Genomic DNA, 21163 nt, shown 5'->3' on the forward strand with positions numbered 1-21163 from the left:
ACGTTTACGGTGAAGATACGCCAAAGAAACAAACAGCGATGTTATTTTATGCGCACATGTCGGATTATGCGAGTTGCGCAAATAGAAGCATTCAAGTTGGAACCAGATAGTTGTCTCAATTCAATTATGCGTTTTTTTGCACGAAAAAGCAAGTCAAGTACGATCATCATTGACAACGGGAAAAATTTTGTTCGAGCTCAAGGAGAATTCGCAGAGTACGTTGCGGCATGGAACAAAGAAGGAATCTAAAATCAAATAATTCAACAAGAAATCAGATGAAACGTCAACCCACCCGTAATAACCCACTTTGAAGGATTCTGTGATCGGCTGTTGACAAGTTGTCAAAGCAATTAAAGTATTCTGAGGAACATATCAGTCACCGAGGACGTTCCATCAACAATGATGTGTATTGTTGAGCAGACATCGAACGCCAGACTATGGATTCAGGTCAGTTCAGGGGTCAGTGACTTAGAAGCTTTGACTCCCAATCACTCCTTGCTTCGCAACAAAAACATTTGTTTACCATATCTACCACGTGCAGACGAAATTGTCGACCATCGAAAGCTCTTTTGACGAAACCAAGGTTATGCGAATCTTGATTTGGACAGCTTCCGTAAAAAGGACTTGTCAACGTTAATAAAGGCGCGCAACGAGAGATCTACAGCGAGCGAAACCATTAAAGAAGGCGATATCAGTTGGTTAATTGGAGACCACCATAAGCGATGATAATATAATTTAAGTTGAGCTACGAAAACCGTAAATGTATTTCACGGTGTTATTCGATCAGCAAACGACGAATTTTACAAGAGATCAGTAGTGATGCTCCCCCCTGTACTACAAAAAAGAGATGTTATTGCAATGGGGAACACGGCCGGCGATGTTAAGACTACGTTCATGCTAAACAAATCAATTCAAAGACAAACCAAGCAGTGAAGTGAAAATAGCATGACAGCGAATTTTAGTGCTGCATCCTCTCGAAGTCAAATTCGAAATACCCAATGACAGCAGATTATCATGATTACTTGTTTTTGAATGACAAAATTGCATCTGTTTTTACAGCAATTTGATATGCCGAGTTCGATACGCCAGTTTCAATGATTTTTGCGACATTCACTCCATGAGAATGCGGGGACTGTATAACATGTTCCGAACCCCGAACTCAGTTTTATCATAGAAAAATACAAACGTTATCTCTAATCAATTAGCAGTTCAGTATTGACATGTAAATCATTATGAATATCTTGGAAACTATTAAAGTCAGTTGGATATTAACAGTTGAAATTTGAAACTATAGGTACTTTGAACTGACATACAGTGTGTGTTTAAGCACAATCGTTAAGCGGGAAATTACCTGTTATCGTGTCTTGCTTTTGTAAATCATCTTAGTGATTGAACAGTTTAAATTAACTTTGTTTTTTGAAAAGAGAACTAGATTTGATATTGTCGAACCTTCTTTCTGAGGAAAGAAGCTTCCTAAGTGAGAGAAACTCTGTGCAAAGCGAGGCCTCAATTTCTTTTACTGGCTTCAACAAAGCACAGCATAGTTTGCTGATTGTGTTATTGTGCTATTGAATGTACTGAAAATCACTAAAGGCGAAAAGTGCTAAATTTGATAACCTTTATTATCTGGAAAAGGTGTCCAAAACACAACGGAGACAGAAATTATTTGTCCTAACCAGTAGCAAGGACAGCTATCTAGAGCTGGACTTGGAGATTTTGCAATTTGTAATTAAAAGTTGAGTTATTGACAAAACCTAAAGCAAAAAAATGGTTGTTTCTATTTGAAATTTTGTGTTATTCTGAGAGAAACAACTTTTTGTGCAGCGAAGCTGAGCAATTAGTTGTTTGAACTAATTGAGCAATTAAAAACTCAACGGTAACCTACAGTATGGTGGATAATACAGTTCACAAAAGTGAACGGCAAAATCTGGACAGTATCCGGTCAGTTTTGATACTATTGAAACGAACTGGAGGATGTAAAGTTTTCGTGGTCTTTGATAGGAGAGCAGCCGTTACATTTCCTGAAAACTGTTTTGAATAAAACCAAACAATAACAATAAAAGAAATTCGTCAGCTATATCGAGACCTGGAGTTAATAGAGGAAAATGTTTACAGGAGTAAACTCGTACAATTTTATTTCCCATTGGATTTGAAAAACTATCTTGCGAAAGAAAAGCAACCTTAGCAATCAAAATTGAAGATTGGTACCAGCTGTAAATTATTCCAAACCTTAAAATCCAATGACAGTTTGACAAATTAGCTCACTTAGATTTGTTTGTGACAAAACTTCACAAATGACTGCATCAGAAGGAAATTTGCATGTATATTTTAACCGAAATACAGCCTAAACTGTGAAGTACTCGAATAAATGTTTTGAAGCAAATGTTGTATTTTTGTACGAAGAAACAGAAAAACAATCGTATGCAAATGTTTTCTCTTTTTGTCAATATTGATTACAAAATTTATGAAGAGGGACCCTTTGATGGTCCAAACTGTGTAGTCTTTTTAAAAATTTGCTCTTATATTAAAACGTATTTTGATTGGATGTGTATTCATGAAAATAAAAACAGTATATCGGTCGATCTCAATTTGTTCAATTGAGGGCCAAAAGTCAAGATGGCTTTTTTAATTGTGTTGTGTAAAACCAATTGTTTTGCTATTGTTTGTCGAGTTCTGTGTTTTAATGATTTGTGCTTTTACTTTCCATAAACAATTTTAACTGATTGAAATTCTTGAGCCGATTTTTTTTGAGGCACTGAATCCTGTTTTCCTGTTTTTTATGAGGCGATACAAAAGTACTTAAAAACCAATCTAAAGTAGAATCCATGAATTTGACAATTTCGAGCGTATTTGCCCAAATGCGTGTGCTAAATCTACTTGGATATTAATACATGGTTTAATAATTATACTTTAGTTCTCTTAGATTACCGCTGAAAAATCTTAGGGTGCCTTTTCTAGCTTGTAATGATCGAAATAAGAATAGTCTGGACTCACGTTCCCTGGTCGGGCTGAATGGGTGCATTCCTATTTCTGTTCAGCTTCTCTATCCGATGGACGAAAGAGCGGCTCTCCACATAACTGCTCAGACGAAACCTAAGAAAACAGTTCTAAAGAAGTAGCCCTATATCACTCGAACTTTAAATAATGAACTTCAGAATAATAATGACCGTTAAGAATTGGGGATAAAAGTGGCCTAAAAGTGACCGAATGGAAACTGAGAATTTCAATTTTGAGTCGACTTCTCTTTCTCTTTCATTGTTCCAATCCCAAATTTGGTGGGGAATTTTATGTCGGGGAACTTACATTCGTTGAGACGAGGTCAATTTTTTTGCCTACAGATATCAAAGTGTATTATTCAAAAGCTCTCAGAAAACTGAAGCGATCGGACGATGTAAATTTGTAAAATTTTGCTTAATTTGTAGGAAAAGTCTTTTTTATTTTTTTTACTTTTTCACGCAAACATTTATTTCACAGCGAATGAATAATTTTCGTGTATCTCTGCTTGAATGTTGTGTACGTTAGTATGTCGTACCAAAAAACATATTTTTGAAATTTATTTTCTTATTAACTAGTCAAATCTGTCTTGAAAACAAAATTGGTTGAGCTTAAATGATGTTAAAGTGACTGACCTAAGAATAGTTTTGGAGGATGCCGACAGCACTGTGGCCTCACTCTTGGCATCTTTTGGCCTACTGCAACAGTAAGTGTTTGTGTTTATGAAGTTGGCAAATGTGCTTTTGATTTGGTCCTCCGTTATGTAGCTGTTCTCTAGCCTTGAAGGGTCAAGCTCCTTCTCTGCGGCTGTAGGGTATGCAGCTGAATCAGTAACAAAATGCAACTCGAACAGAGTTTTGTTATATCTCGAACAGAACTTTTATCCAAATAAGCATTAGGAATGATCGTTTTTGACCTGTATTTGCTTAGGGGAATCGAACCCAGACTTTGTAATTATAAACGTTTGAATTAAAATAGCATAGGTTGCGTTGCGTTCCTATAATGGAACTTGAGGATGAGAAAGATAAGATCAACTATAACAAGAGGAATACTTTTTCTAGTTTGAACTTCAAAAACAATGAATTAATATCGAAATTTAGCATAATAAATTTTTAAAGTGAGACAGATTCTGTATCGTCGTTTTTAAACGTAAGCGAGACTCGGTATCTTTTAGATCAACACCAGGATTTTTTAAACTCCGTTTCTGAAAAGCAGATTAGTCCAGCGGACCGAACAATGAAAACGATCGGCACTGAGTGTTTTGAAACGCAACCAACCGTCAAAAACTTTGCTCACATACTACAAAAAATTATGTCAAAATTCAGTGAATGCGAATCAATCAACAGAATTTTCCTCAATGTTCAACAAGTATGTTGCAATTTTGAATTCAAAATTAACCAAGAAATTTATACTCATTCATTTATTTTTGAGTTTGCACATTCTTTCAGAATTTTTTCCTATAAAGAACGCTTGAAATCTATGCAAAAAACCGTATCATAACGCTTGACTACATTATAAACAGAATTAAAATTTCCAATTGAAAGAACCGACAATTTCTTACGTCTAAAACCGAACATACCGACGATCTCTTGCGTTTAAATACCCCCCAACATTTGAGAATTTTTATCGTGTAAGATCTTACAAATTTCTTACAAAATTGTCTTCTGAGTACTTATAAGATCATGCATCGCCTGACTAAGACTTGGTAAGACAATTTATTAGGTCTTACACGTCTTTTTGTCAAGTCTGATAAGATCTTACACGCTAAAATTTTACTTTTGTCAGATCTTACAAGTCTGCCAGATCTTACAAGATCTTATAACAATTCTGCCTTATAAGATATTACACGATAAAATTTCTGCTTGACAAAAAATGTTTATCGTGTAAGATATTATACGAATCTTATAAGATCTTGTAAGATAAACATTCAGAAAACTATGACTCATCTCTTTGATAAGATTTTTTATCAGATCTTATACTATAAAAATTTTTTAACTATGGCATGTTCTTCATATTGAATGCAATTCAGATTGGCTTTCAAGCAGTAGCCAAAACGCTACAACTTGCAACACATAAGTGTCAGAGCAACAAAGAGGAAGTTATCTTAAATTGTCTTTTGATATTGACTTATAAGATATTGTGTAAAAAGTTATTCGGGTGTTAGGGCGTTTTTTCTGAGGCGGTGATTATCAAACTAGGCTGAAAAATATTCTTCAATGACTGAAACTATATTGGACTGCTAAGTTTAGCCATAAAACCTAGTTAACACTCAGAATAAAACTGCCGCCAAAATGGAATCAGCAGACAGTTTTTTGTTTCAGAATTTGTTCGTTGACCGATTATTTTTTACTTTCTTAGGAACTTGAATACGCTATACGGTTACTTTGAAATCAATAAAACATATCTTATAAGTTTTTGCACGATAAAAATTCTACCCTACGTGAACTTTTATCGTGTAAGGTCTGATAGGATCTTACACGATATGTTCTACAAAATTGAAATGTTATCTTACAAGATCTGATAAGTATCTTATCAGATCTTACAAGATTAAAATTCGCGTAGGGAAGAATTTTTATAAGATAATATAAAATCTTACACAAAATAGATTTTTGATCAGCATCTTAGTAGATCTTACACGATAAAAATTCCAGAGTTACTGGGGACCGAACATACCGAATCTTCTAAAACCAAATATTCGAAATCTCTCTTGCGTCCGAAAACGACCGTACCGAATCTTTCTTTCGTTCTAAACCAACGTTACCGGACAAATCGAACATACCGAAGCTTTCTTACGTTGGAAACCGAAGATACCGAAAATTTTTTTCAAAGTTTTTGTTGTTGTTTTTGGTTTTCTCAACTAGGCTATGTTTTCAGTATAAAAATTTGGCACAAGTGTGAACGATAATGTTTTTATCAGATAATTAGTTGAGCGTCAAAACTTTCACATTTTATCGGGTAGGTTCCTCAAAAGTTGTGTGACTACTGAAAGCTCACAAAGCTCTTAATTTTGCGTTCTTTGATTTGCCGATAAGTGTTTTTTTTAGTAGCTTTTGCGCTGATGCCACTTCAAAATTTTGAGGCAAAAATATCAATTATCGAAAAAGTCTACCTCTGGTTGCGACATCGATTTTCTGCATATTCAGGAAAAATAATATAGCATTTGGTGACAAATGCTTTGCCTGTAAAAACTGTCATTGTTGGGAGCCAAGATGATTTTGGGCTGCATAAAAGTGTAACAAGAGTCTAAAATGTGAAATATATGTGGGAGATATAATAGAAGGCTTTGCTGACATAAAAATTGTAAAAACTCATGTGTAGTACTGCCTTGTTTCTATATTGGTTCTGTTTGTTCTGATCAGAAGAGACCAAAGACCGGAAGATATTCTTATCAGAGGCCAAAGCCTAGAACCGGGTCTAATCAGAGGACAAAGTCTCGAAAATTCTCTGAACGAAAGCAGCTGGGTTCTGGCACCTGATGGTTCGGGCACCTGATGGCACACAATTAATGGTACCTTTCTCTTCGGGTTCTGATTCGTCAGAGGATGCGGATGATTTGCTGCCTTCGCTCTCTGAGCCACTATCCACTGCCTCGGCTTCCTGTTCTTGTTCTATCGCTGAGATCACAATCACTTCCTGTTTAGCAAATACATTGATTTGTTCGCTGGCGTAACCAGAATTGGAAAATTGTCAAATTACCTAGATTTAGATCGGGTATTAAGAGATGACAATGTTAGACCTGAAATCGGCAGGAAAAGGCCATGCTCGATACAAATTGCTCATGGAAAGACCGTCTGATGTGTTGAAACGATTTCCTGGTCTTTTGCTCTACCCAACACGTCAAGCGGATCCTTTTTCGACCGATGATAAGAAAACAACAAAATTGGAGTTTCATTTGATCGAAACATCAGTCGATAAAGTCTTTTCAAGGCTCTTTTCAACCGACTAAAGCAGACCATCAGAACCATGTGAAGGGTGGCATTGCGACTATTTTAAAAACATTTTTAAAGACATTTGAAATGATTTTGATCTCTTCTGATAGTTACATTTATATTTCCAAATTTTGTTTTTGATTCATTTTCATTTAATTTAATTGTTTATTAAAGACTATTTGTTTAAACATTTTTTAAATTAAACTGAGACAAAAAAGAACGGTTGTACTTTTTACCCCGAATCGTTTCACCCCGCACATTAACAGCAGGCATTACAAGCATATTTTTGATAGCTGAGCGGTTGATTTAATCCCATGTTTAGTTGTGATAGTTTCATATCAAGTCCCATGGCCAGCTGAAGCCTGGTCAAACTGCTATTGTACCACTGCTGATAGTAATAATTATATACAGGAATAAAATCGGGATGAAATGATAGATGGGTGAAATCATAGGGGTGAAATGAAAGGGAGTTAAAGAAATAAGGGTGAAAAAGTGGGACACCAAATGAACTTATAAATCTCACCTATTAGTTCAATTGACTGAATGGATTCTTCAATTTGTTTTCCGCTTTTTGTCCAGGATGGTCCAGTTCTCAATGCGGATAATTCAGAGAATGAGTGATAGTGTTATCTTTTCTAATTGATAAGTTCAGATTGATCAATATTTGCCAAAATTGTTTTACTATTTAGTTTTTATCACAATATAGCTTGGCACAAATTAATGCCACCTGTCTCGGTTTTAATAATTCAATACTGCTTTTTTTTAGCGGTTACTTGTTTGCTTGGAAATATCAATCGTTTAAAGGTAGGGGAGCAGTATCGGAGTCATATTTTCCGGATACCATAAAATCTGTTCATTTGTTAGTATGTAGGAGATAATAGAATAGAAATTCAGTTTCGAACATTGAATTGTAAAAAATCTTTTAATTCTTTTAACTTTAGCTCCGCTAAAATTGTTTTTTTTTTCAACTTTTGACTACAGATAATATTTGTGCGTCATTATCGCTTGAACCATTTTGCAAAATCTCAAAAATGGCAGGAATAGAAACAACAGAAGAGGTTATATTCTTCAAAACTCATCAGGATCAACAGTAGAGAAAATAAAACAACCAAAAAAATAATAGTTTAAAAATCATCTAAAATTCGTCATTCATCGAAACTCATCGCCTGCAAACCAGCTGAAAATTAGCAAAAATCTACATTTAAGATGAGTGTTTAATAGCTAATTTAAGTTCGCAACCCTTCGAAGAGTTTAAACTTCTAATTGACTACTTTGATACTAATTCGTATTTCAATTATGTGATGTAGCGGAGTTTGATTTCTCCTGAAATCTGATCTTCAATGTTGGTAAGTGAAGTTGACGAATGTAATTGAAAACAACGTTTGATTTATAAAGATCCAGAGGTGACTTACAACTCGCTGTGTTTTTCTGCAGAGTTCCTCAAAGGTGGTTGAAGATTTAGTACCATGAAGACACAGCTAGTGATGTGTCTGGAGTGGGGTGAAAAACTGACCAATTACTAAACCAAACGTGCTGCTATATTAGTACTCAGTAAATTAGCTCTTCAAGTTATGCTTCATTTTGTTCATTTTGTTCCTGAAAAGAGACATCACTTGACAGCTTCCGACCTATTTGAATGTCTCTCAAATGCTGATTGTACAAATGCGTGGTACTTTTTATACAGCGTTTGGAAATTCAAATCTAATCTAAATTGGTCTTCATCTCATACTATTCTTAGATATAGTACTTTACTAAATGTTGTACAATTTTAGATCCTTTCTGAGAAAAGGAGGCCAAGTAACTTACCCTGCTTTCAGATACATCCATTGTGGTCAAAAACTCCCAATAGGCACTAGAGTTGAAGTCACCTGACAATAATGTTACTTTTAGAATTACAGATTTATAGATATTATTAAAAAATTTAAGATTAGTAAGTACTAAAGAATGTTTCGGCTATTGACTTTGTATGCTAAAAGAAGATAAATTGACCGCAATCTAATTATTAATTATTTTTGACTCAATCTAATTTTAATTCAAACCGATCTCAGCTAGCTGTTTGAAACTACAAATCTAACGCGTTGTTTGGTATCAAAGTTAAAACTTTCTGCTTATGTACTATCAAAGCAACGCCAGGTTTTCTTGTAAAGAAGATTTGCGTCAGTGACTCTGAGAAGACATCTGAGATTACTCAGCCAAACATGTTGACTTCAGCGTGACCAATCTTTCGGCTCTAATGGTGCTACCACGTAAAAGCTCGGGACGCAAAGAGTCCCGACTCCGGGTTTTTACAACTTTAAAACAGATTTAGCTGTAAAAATTTTTTTAAATAAGTTTATGGAAGGAATTTGCCAAATTTTTGTAAGAATTGTACAGAATAAGTGTTGATTTTTCTTTTCCAAAGTGTGGATTTTAGCTATGAAAGATGCTAAAAATTATGCTGCGTTTTTTAAGAAATGCGTCAGTCTAAAGTGTGGAAACTGAAATAATTCAGCACTTTGAACTAAGCATTCAACAAATCGGGCACTTTTCTGACATCATTTCAGCGCATCCGGCAGATTTTTATCAATTTTTTTTACTCACAGCAGCTGACACCTCAATCCTAGGCGACTAAATTCACCAAACAAGAGCAGTGATGATCACAAAAAGAACAGCATGAAATGTAAACAGAAGGGATAACAGAAATGGACATCCGAGAACAGGTCTTAATCCACTACTGCTTGAAGCGCTTAATGCTGTTCAGCTGAGGTTACGCCGAATTCAAATTATTATTATATACATCAACAATTTATTATAATCAACAAGTTATGGTTACCAAGAATTGCATATATGATTTTAACAGGGATCCAAAGATCTGATATGAGGTCGCAATTGACAATTGATAAACTATTTGTTTTCATCAGCTCCCATTATAAACCTATTTCTCAAAGATTTCATTACTTTTTAGGCTCAGTCAAGTTCGTGAGAGCGTTCTGACATCTCCACTATAGAAAACGACATGCTGCAACATTAAATCTCATTATTAAGAGGAAGGGGAGAAAAATGAAGATCGTCCTTGTTTAGTCTTTACAATTAATTAAGCTTTCATAATTTTCTTTTGCTGAAGAAACTGTTTATTGAAACAAGCTACTAAAAATTGATTTTCTCTTCACACGAAGACAGGAAAAGGAGTATCCAAGATTGAGGGAAAAATTGTATTTAGGGATGTTATCTGGTCACACAAAATCTGGTAAATGGCCATACACTTCCATTTCGCACAGTTTCAGGGGTGGATTCGCTCTCATTAACACAGAGTTGCCTGGCAATCCACCACAGCGGGATATGAACCAGGAACCATTTCCAGTCATGATCACACCTTCACAGTCATAGCACCTGTACGTTGCCCCTCCCCCACATATATCCAGGCTAACAGGACCACTAGTGTCTGGGCACAAAAATTTGAACTGCCGCGCATATATTTTTGAAAATACATCAACACATATGTGGGCAACAGATCGGAATTTTTTTTAATTTCAATTTTTGGATATTCTGGGAAATGTAAGTCTGAGTCGAGAACCCGTTCGATGAAGGAAACGGAAAAATAGCATATTTTGGGTTCCAGTCAGTCACACACACAAAAGAACGGTGATAGGACATTAGATCGAAAGTCAGTAAATCGGACGCAAAAACTGGAGACAAATTCGAAATTTTTTTCGAAGTTTGTGCACTAACAAAAACTATAGCGTTTAATGTATTCGGTTTTGATAATTTGTTCGGTTCTGGTAAATTCAGATGGAATCCCACGGGCCGTTTGGCTCACAGAGCGTGACCAAAAATTGCGTCAGTGAAAATGGCAGACGTATCAATATATAGAAAAATTATTCCTGATCTATTTAAATCGAGAAACTTTTCAAAAAAATGTGTTGTATTGCTTTATTTATCTGAAAGCATGAACAACAATATTTCAATCCACAAAATTTCCATTTTTTAAGGTTGGAGGGAAATTGAAACTTAAATATGCGCAGAAATTGTGTAATGCTGAAAAAGAGAATTTATAATAAATGTTTGGCTGTGATAGATTATTTTCAAATGGCCACGGCATGCGAGTCATAGCCAATCGCGGTAGATATTGACATTTAGATATACGTTATATCGAAAAGTAGGTTAATCGAATGCGCACAGTAATACTTCTAAATTTCTTGGCAAACCAATTTCATTGAAAACTGTGGAATTTGGTAGGTTTTTTGTTGAGATATCACCAGCCACAATTGCTAGCTTGATGTTTAAACAAGAAGACATCGGCTTCACCATTAGCTAAAAAATTTTTTCTCCTAAAAAATTAAATCTGTTAAACTTTTCAATGTCGAGACTTTACTGACACATGACAATAATTTGACCTTGACAAGCCTGGATGTAAAGCAACCTTCTGCTCATTTAAAAGCTAACTATATGCTGGAAAATGTTAACTAAGCCTACTTTCAGAACTTTTTGTTGGATCCACTCAGACAATAATCACGTTTATTCCTACCAAAAGCCCGCATCTGTTAATAAAATTTTAAGACGCGTAACAATTAAACTATAATTCCAACACCAAGAGAATGCCAAAAAAACAATTAAATATTACCAGATAAAGGTAACACTTATAATTTTTTTTCAATTGCATTAATTTACAAAACTAGAAAAATAAATTTTTAACCAAAGAAATTTGCATAGAAGTTGATACTTACAAACACCTAAAACGCACCTATAATTGCACAAAAATGAAAACGCTCAACAATTGATCTGGAACAATTTAAGCTTCGCACGATCTGTTTTTTTGTTTCATTTTAATCAAACCCTCAAAATTGGAACTTTTGGAGCTCGCACGTTTTCAAAGAGATCATACTCAAACTTCAATCAGTCCGGGTCCACGCCCGCTCGTCTTCACATCGAGAACATCAGGCTCTTATGTCATCAATGCAAACTTTCGACAAAATAACAACCGACACATTAATTCAGATTAGTTTTTAGTGTGTCTGTCTGATATGAATCAAGCTTAAATTAAAACCATAGAAAAGATATATTTGAACTAAAGCAAAATTATTATATAAACATTAGTATAAGGAACACATAAAAGTCTAAATCTACATTTATGGAAAAGAAGCCGTCAATTGCCACAGTGCAGTTAATCACAAGAGATTGATTGTGCTGTTTTTGTATGGTTGCCCCGTTGGTGATTTGATCAAGTGATCAATTGTTGTTTATAATGAGCCCTGAGTATAAGTTTGGGACCCAGCAACAGTGGGAAAGTGACCGAACATGATTTATTTTTTTTAGCTCAGATAGTAATATTTTGACGTTGCACAAGTGGGGACGGAACAAGTTGTGATTTATAGTTGTCAAATGTATAATGTTAATTGTTTGAATATTAAATTTATACTTGTAACGGCTGCTCTCCTTGTGTTTCACAAAGAAAGTTTTACACCGCCCAGTTCGTTCTGAGTGGTTACAAAATCTGTCCGGATACTTCGTTTATGCAGTTCGCTTTTGTAGCTGTATATCCGCTCTGCTGTACTTACCGTTGCATTAACTATTTTAGTTCGTAACTATTCGCTGATCTTAATTTTTTCAACTATCAATTTGAACTGGATTGCTACAGATCACACAATACGGGATCTCTTTATGTATACCAGTTCAATCCGATAGAAAAAACAAATCGAAGACAAAGATATATGTCTAAGACCTGTTTGTGCAAAAATATTTAAATTTAAACTTAAGTTGGCTTTTGCTGTTTATACTCACAAGTTGAGAATACCAGAAGTTGGGGTTGTAACAGTTGAATTTCAGCTCCAATAATTCGTTGATGCAAGACACAGTAACAGAATTTACTGCTCAAGAATAATATTTTGAATACAAGACACAGTAACAATTTACTGCTCAGGAATATTTCTAGTTCAAGACACAGTAACACGTTATTTACTGCTCAAGACGATTTGTTTTGCAATATTTTGCTGAGTTATAGTTTCAGCCCTTTTCTGCGGCTACTACGTTGAGTTCTGTGTGTTACTTTTTGTTATTTCCCCCTTTTTCTCTTTTTTCTCACGTGACAAACTGTAACTAGAACTAGAACTATAACTATAACTATTAAATGACTAAGACAACAGAAAGTGTTTTGTTTCTGTTTTCCCCAACTACGCAAGCTTGTTATTCCTTAAGCTCAGCTCCAACATCGCCGGCCCTGTTTTCCTTCGTGAAAAAATCTTCGTCCATTGATAGCACTGGAGCGAGCTTCACTACTGGTCTCTTGTAGTATCCATCTTTCGTTCGGATTGTCGCTGATCGAAATACTCCGTTGGAACCTTCAAAGGTTTCGATTATTCGACCCAGATTGTAATATCCACGTTTGTCACTGTCTTCCGCTAACCACACAAGATCACCCTGCTGAAGACTTCTTTCCGTTGTGATCTGCCATTTCTTTCGACTATTCAACGTTGGCAAGTATTCTTTACGGAATCTGTCCCAGATGAGGTCTGCGTAAGCTTGTGTTTGTCGGAAGAGCTTTCTATGATCAACAAATTGCTCTGCACCTGATAGATACGGTAAACAAAGGTTCTTGTTGCCAAGTAGGAAATGGTTTGGACTAATAGCTTGTGTCAGCGGTCTAGCATTCAGCGTCTGTTCAACAAGACACATCGTGGTTGACAGAACATCCTCCGTGACTGATCGATTGCCCAGCACTGCGTACATTGCCTTCTTGCAACTCCTAACCAGACTTTCCCACACTCCTCCAAAGTGTAGTGCTGCAGGTGGGTTGAACTTCCATCTGATACCTTGTTGAATCAGATGTTCTTCAATTCGCACCCTGTTCCATGCTGCTATATACTCTGCCAGTTCTTTTTCAGCTCCAACGAAGTTTGTCCCGTTATCGCTTATCATTTTGACCGGTTTGCCTCTTCGTGCAATGAATCGCATAATTGCGTTCAGACAACAATCAGTGTCTAGTTTTGGTACAATCTTTATATGTACCGCACGTACAGTAAGGCATGTGAATAGACAACACCAACGCTTTTCGTTTCTTCGACCAATCTTTACTGTGAATGGTCCAAAATAGTCTACGCCCACATTCGAGAACACTGTTGATGCCACTAATTGTTCTTCAGGTAGATTTGCCATTACTGGTGCCTTTGTTTGGGCTTTTCCCTTTCGACATCTAATGCATTTGTTTTTGATCGATCTCAAAGCATTTCGTATGCCTAGGATCCAGAATTTTTGCTGGACTATGTTTCTGACATGTTCAGTACCTTCGTGGTGATTATTCTTATGTTCAGTTTGCAAGAATAATTCAACTACTTGGTGCTTCCAATGTAACAGTATTGGATGCTTGGTTTCGAAGTTCAGATGACTTTTACCTATTCTGCCTTGAGCACGAATAAGTCCTTGCAGGTCTATGAATGGTGAAAACTGGAGGATTTTGCTGTTTTTTGGAATTTCCCTTTCAGCCTTGAGAGTTTTCATCTCTTCAGTAAACTGTTCTTGCTGCAGTAGTCTGAAGATGCTTGCTTGTGCACCCTTTCTTTCTTCAACACGTAGTGTTTTTGTTGCCGGTTTGTGTTTTCTAAATACGCGCTGTACGTATGCTATTGTATTTACAAGTCGATTGAAATTGCTGAATCGTTCCACTGAACAATCAGCTTCTTCTCTTCAACCTTTGCTGAGAAAACCATTTCGTCGTTTTGTTCGTCTAAAGCAAATGTTAAATTCAACTGTTCAGGCCATTCGTTCTCTCGTTGCTTCAACCAGGCCGGCCCAGTGAGCCATTCACTTCTCTTAAGTTCGTCAACATTGATCGCTCGTGTCCCGATGTCAGCTGGATTGTTAATACCACTCACATGATTCCACTGTGAAACATTAGTTGTGTCCAAAATCTCAGCCACTCTGTTTGCAACAAACAGCTATTGCTTACGGTGGGAGCTATGAATCCATTGCAGAAAAGTAGTCGAGTCTGACCAAAAGTTGCAACTCTGAATCTTCGATTCGTGTTCCTTCACTATCTGTTCTTTAAGTCTCACCGCCATCACTGCTGCTTGTAGTTCCAAGCGTGGTATGGAAAGGTGTCGCATCGGTGCGACTCGGCACTTTCCGATTACAAATGCTAAGTCTGCTGAGTATTCTTTGGGCTTTGAACGTAGGTATGCCACTGCGCACATTGTGTCTTCAGATGCGTCGGCAAACACATGAAGTTCCCATTTGTCCTTGGCTGTGCTGAAGTATCTTCTATCAATGCTGGTTTCTGCTACTTCTGGAAGCTGCGCCTTCCACTTCAGAAGATCTTCTTCTTCGTTAGGTTCTACTGAGTTGTCCCAATGTTGTCCATTTTTGGTCCAGATGCTCTTCAGGAGTCGTCTCATATGGACACTGAATGGTGCAAACAGTCCAAGAGGATCAAACACTGAAGAAACTAGAGATAAGATCTTCCTTTGGGTGATTGGGGTCTCAACTTCTTTGCTTGTACCTCTACAAACCTGTAGACTATCATCGGTAATCGTCCACTGAAGCCCAAGCGCTGATGACCCTTCCTGGCTGGGTTCTACTTCAACCTGCTTTGTTTTGCTGATTGATCTTAAGTCCTCTGGGATTGCGTTGGTTACAACGTCGCTGTTGGTGATCCACTTCTTCAGTTCAAATCCATGTTTTGAGAGAAGAGATTGCAGTTGTTTGAAAACCTTGATTGCTTCTTCAGGTGTTTCGACTAACTTGATGAAATCGTCTATGTAGAAGTCGTTTTGGATTGTTTTTGCTGCAATTGGGAACTCGTCCTCGTTATCGATGGCTACTCGCTTCAGAGCGTAGTTGGCAAATGTTGGTGAACTCTTAGCTCCGAAAACATGACATTGATACTCGTAAATTTGCACAGGTTCGTTCATTGTTGGTCTCCACAAGAATCTCAAGCAGCTTTTGTCCCGTTCAGGAACTTGCACTTGCAGAAACATTGATTCAATATCTGCGGTTAGGGCAATTGGTCCTTCTCGAAATCTGAATATTGTTCCGATCAACCCGTGTAGCAGATCGGGTCCGGCTAACAACTTGTCATTTAGGCATATATCCTTGTATTTTGCTGCAGCGTTGCAAACACGGCGAACTTTACCCGGTTTGTTGGGGTTAAGTACTGGATGGTGTGGCAAATACCATTCCTTTCCGGAAGAGCTTTTGACTTCCAATTTACCAAGGATCTTCACAAACCTCTTTTCAACATCTGTATCAATTGACTGTTGATACAATTCTTTTAAATTTGGGTCTCGTTGGAATCTTCGTTCCAGTGAGTAGAGCTGACCAAGGGCCGAGCCGTAGTTGTTTGGAAGATTGGGTTCTGGTTCACTCCAGAGCATGCCCACTTTGTACCGCTCGCCTGTAAACTTTGTCGTGCTCTCTAGAAATTTCTGAGCTTGCTGCTCTTTCTTTGATTGACTTACAACATTTATTTTGGAAGCATAAGTTTCTATGTCCCACCATGATTGTATATTTTCGGCCACTTTCACATCTTCTGTAGAGGCGAAATGACAAACATTTTGACTTTTCTTGCCTGTCATGGGATCACTGACTACCCATCCTAATTCTGTTAAGACGGCGAAAGGCTCACTTCGTGTTCCAATCTTATAGTCCAATGGACGTTGAATTTCGTAGGCATCTTGTCCAAGTATGATGCCTACTTCCATCAGGTTGAATGTTCTGTTAGTGAGAACATTCAGGTGTCTGAATTTGTTCTTCATTTCCTTGTAGTCATATGTTGTGTTTCCCAACGAGATTGATGGGTGTGCAAACGCTTCAATTGAATGCACCTTTGAATGTAGTCCCTTTATTGTGATAGGAACCTTCTCTGTCCTCAAATCTTGCGTCCCATGTATGCCAGCTATGTTCAAGGTAACGTCCGTGCCTTTGGCTTCTATTTGATTCTTGACACTTTGGTCGATGAATGAAACTGTTGACCCACTATCGAGGAAAGCATAGTTAGTCAGCCTGTTACCACCACTCTGAACCGATACCGGAACTATTTGAAGAAAACTAGTAACTTGGTTACTCTGGTTGATTGTTGCTGCGCTTACGTTAACTGCGTGACTACCCTCGTCCATTCGGTTTTCTGAGTGTAGCAGTCTGTTGTGCTTTTTGGTACATCCGTTTATACCGCACAATTTGACTTTGCAATCTTTGATTGCATGTCCTTTTCCCAGACATCCATAACATAAGCGTTCTCTCCTCACTGCCACGTATCGATCATTCACACTCATGTTTTTGAATGATGGACAGTTCCAAATTTTATGAGTGCCATCGGCTAATGGGCAGTGATCGCTTTGCGTCTGCTTGGTTTCTTGCAGGTTTGAACTTGCACTGAAGTTCGATGTCTTCGAGAATTGTTTTTCTCTATTTGCGTTACGCCGGTCTTCTTCTTTGCGTTCCCCTTTAAACGCTGAAAACCCTTCATGCACGAATGCCATTCGTGATAGCCATTTTTCAAACATGATAAGGTCAGGACAGTCCTCGTCTTTGTCATCGACTTAGAACCACCATTTTTCTTTAAGAACCTGTGGTAGCTTATCAACTGCCATGTACAATGTCGAACTTGATTGCAAGTCACCAATATGTTTGTACTCTTTAAGCACGTTCACGAAGTTAGATACAATAACAGAAAAATTAATCAGGCTGGTTGAATCATGAGGTTTCACTTGATTAGCTTTTCGTAGGCTCTCGAGCTGCGCATCTATAATTACATGCGGTCTTCCAAATTTTCTTTCTAAAATGTTCCAGGTAGCACTATAAAACTGTCCAGAATAGCCCATTCCCGAGATTGCAGATTTTGCTTTGCCTGTTAGCAGAGTCTTCAAATGGCTCATTTTTTCTGAGTCGGGAATCGTGCATTTATCTACTGTTGCTATGAACATGTTAGACCACTCAGGCCACTCCAGTAGGTTTCCGTCAAAATTGTTCAACCTCAATTTTGGTAAACTACTGCTTGAATGTCCAGTGTTGTAGTACCTTCCAGCTATCGGCGATATATCCCGCCCTTTAACACTTACTGAGCGTTCGCGAGAGTTTGGGTACCATGGGTAAGGCCTCTGTTTATTCCGTTCGGGGCTGACGTCAAAGCGAGCTCTTGGTCGAATTGGCGTTCGCGTGTCGTTCATCGAATTCGCCCACTCCGAGACATCTCTCCCTTTTGGGGTCCAATTGAAAGGTGACTTGTCACGCGCCTTAGTCGATTGAGAACGGAAGTCATCTTTCTCCAACGCTGTTTTTTGCAATTGGCGCTCTAGGTCTCGCTCTTTTTCCCGAAGCTGATGTTGCATCTCTAGTTCTTTCATTTGCAATTCTAGATCCAACCTCTTTCGATCAAATTGTGCTCGTTCGATTTGCAACTTTCTTTCAAATTCAATTTCAAATTCTTTTATTCGTTCTTCAACCTGACGTTTCACTGAAGATGTTTCCGAAGCGTTTTCTGTATCCTGGTTGATTGTCCGTGTAACCGTATTTGTCGTTGCATTGCTTGTGTTACCATGGTTTTGGTTAAACTCTGGAATTCCAACGTTTTGTTCTAACTGATGCACATTGTTCGCAGGCGGTTGCTCTTCATTGGCATGAAGAATTGACTGGCTTTGCTGGCTTGACATGTTTGTCTCTCCGTGGATATACGGTAACCACTCTGCGTTCAAATATTGAAAGTATTTTTCTCTCTCAAGTTTGCGTTTTAAAGAAATATCTGGGTCTCGGAGAGTCTCAGCTTTCTTATTCACGAGTTTTTGAAAGCTGTCGTCCAATTGCAGTATCTGCTGATAAAGAGTCTTGAGCTTGCTTGGTCGATCTCGATTCTCAATGAGCTGAAAACCTTCTTCCTGTTTCTCAATCCAGTTGTTTCGCAAGTTGTTGATCTGTCGATCCAAAACGCTTTGACTCTGTGACGGAGTCACTTCTTGTGTACTTCGGGACTGCAGCTTGAATCTCTACAGCTCCTTTGTTTGTTTGCTTTAATTGAGTTTGCTTTTCAACGTTCCTATTCGCTTTGCCCAATTGGCTTTGCGTTGTTGAATTACTCGTTGAGTTTTGTTCTCGTTCGTCGATGACTTTTTCACTTCGACTGTTGGGTTGGACAGCAGTTTTTTTCCACTGTCCGGGTCGGCGGACCAAATGTAACGGCTGCTCTCCTTGTGTTTCACAAAGAAAGTTTTACACCGCCCAGTTCGTTCTGAGTGGTTACAAAACCTGTCCGGTTACTTCGTTTATGCAGTTCGCTTCTGTAGCTGTATATCCGCTCTGCTGTACTTACCGTTGCATTAACTATTTTAGTTCGTAACTATTCGCTGATCTTAGTTTTTTCAACTATCAATTTGAACTGGATTGCTACAGATCACACAATACGGGATCTCTTTATGTATACCAGTTCAATCCGATAGAAAAAACAAATCGAAGACAAAGATACATGTCTAAGACCTGTTTGTGCAAAAATATTTAAATTTAAATTTAAGTTGGCTTTTGCTGTTTGTACTCACAAGTTGAGAATACCAGAAGTTGGGGTTGTAACAGTTGAATTTCAGCTCCAATAATTCGTTGATGCAAGACACAGTAACAGAATTTACTGCTCAAGAATAATATTTTGAATACAAGACACAGTAACAATTTACTGCTCAGGAATATTTCTAGTTCAAGACACAGTAACACGTTATTTACTGCTCAAGACAATTTGTTTTGCAATATTTTGCTGAGTTATAGTTTCAGCCCTTTTCTGCGGCTACTACGTTGAGTTCTGTGTGTTACTTTTTGTTATTTCCCCCTTTTTCTCTTTTTTCTCACGTGACAAACTGTAACTAGAACTAGAACTATAACTATAACTATTAAATGACTAAGACAACAGAAAGTGTTTTGTTTCTGTTTTCCCCAACTACGCAAGCTTGTTATTCCTTAAGCTCAGCTCCAACAATACTCACTTGCTGGTTTACATCTTTGTTTTCTAGAAAACAATGCTAATTTAACGTGCAATTTAAACTGATGTTTTCAATAACTATTCCGTTTTTGCTTATGAATTGATAGCACTTGATTTTGACTTTTGATTGCTTTCTTCGATAAAATGCTGGTTAACATCATATGCCTCCGTAAGTCATAGAACTTCTAAATTACAAATGTTCGTATGAAATGTAAGAGGGCGGTAATAACTAGTTTATAGTTTGTTCAAGGTTTGTGCCTATTGCCACTTGTCAGTCTTCAATTTCAATTCAATTATTTGATTACAAGATTTGTCCCTGCGTTGCCATTAACCGATAATTATGAGCTCACAGATTATTAAAATGAAACAGTTCCAGTTCAGACGCCAGTATTCGTAATTGCTAGTGGGCTTGGATGTGACTAATGTGAAGCTAATTGAATTGAAGTCTAGCTGACTTTGATATGGTTAAGCAATAGCCAGTAAAATGAAGAGAATGAGTGTGCTTGAGTGTGCTATTACCTCACCTAAGAATTAATTGTTGGCAACCACATCGTTTTCAATTAGAACCATATACTGATTTTTTTGGAAACTTTTATAATCAAATATATAATCAAACAGCATGCAGTTATTTGTTTTCACGTGCTTTTGAGGCTAATTGAAATCAACTTTGTCTTATAAAATTTTCAGAATAAGGTAAATAATACTCCAAGATCAGCTGCTTTTGATAAGAATCTATTATATTTTTTTGCTAACATTTAAACTGCTGGATAGTACATTTTGTGAATGTATGGAAGACGTATTATACTCAATTTTCTGCGATTTAAATAAAGGCCGGAACCCAAACAATTTATGTTCTTGCCGTAATTTTCAGTTTGTAAAGTCAAAAGTAAAGCAAAAAAAATATTGTTGGAACGTTTTTGTATGCTGGTTTATATTAGCAAATTATCCAGCCTTGTGTCACATTCACGAATTCAGTCTTCAGGCGGCTTTAGCACATAAAACAATGAGCAGATAGGAAAACCTGGCTTGCGAACGCACTCATATTGGATTTGGTTGCGTTTGTCTGTTGTTACAAATTATTCATTAATTTAAGTGTCAAAATTTCCGAAGTGCTGTGTGAAATAAATAAACAATTTACTCGTTGGTACAGAAAACTAACGTTTTATTCACAACTTTGTTTCAATGGATAAACAGTTCTAAATTAAATTAATTTTTGAAATATTCTCGAAAATGTGATTTTAACAAAATTTATGACTTGAATGAAATCACGTGCGTTTCATTTCATGTGAAAGAAGAAAAGTTACAACTTTTTAAATGG

General features: G+C 37.1%; 2 protein-coding genes across 3 annotated transcripts in view; both read right to left on the reverse strand.

Moving 5' to 3' along the window:
- LOC142338393 (protein SSUH2 homolog) overlaps positions 1 to 8882 on the reverse strand; it is a 30472-nt gene extending 21590 nt beyond the window's left edge. For both annotated transcript variants that reach the window (XM_075388146.1, XM_075388145.1), the window contains exons 1-4: positions 8730 to 8882; positions 6507 to 6627; positions 3630 to 3816; positions 2995 to 3093 (exon numbers count right to left, since the gene is read on the reverse strand). In XM_075388146.1, the coding sequence (XP_075244261.1) occupies positions 2995 to 3093; positions 3630 to 3816; positions 6507 to 6627; positions 8730 to 8750 (428 nt within the window). In that variant the 5' untranslated portion in view covers positions 8751 to 8882. The remainder of the gene's footprint in view (positions 1 to 2994; positions 3094 to 3629; positions 3817 to 6506; positions 6628 to 8729) is intronic.
- Positions 1 to 21163, reverse strand: part of LOC142337623 (ubiquitin-conjugating enzyme E2-17 kDa-like) — a 461614-nt gene that overhangs the window by 284476 nt on the left and 155975 nt on the right. The gene's annotated exons all lie outside the window — the stretch shown is intronic.

Source organism: Convolutriloba macropyga, chromosome 4 (assembly GCF_964194025.1).
Source record: "Convolutriloba macropyga chromosome 4, txConMacr16.3, whole genome shotgun sequence".
NCBI lineage: Eukaryota > Metazoa > Xenacoelomorpha > Acoela > Convolutidae > Convolutriloba > Convolutriloba macropyga.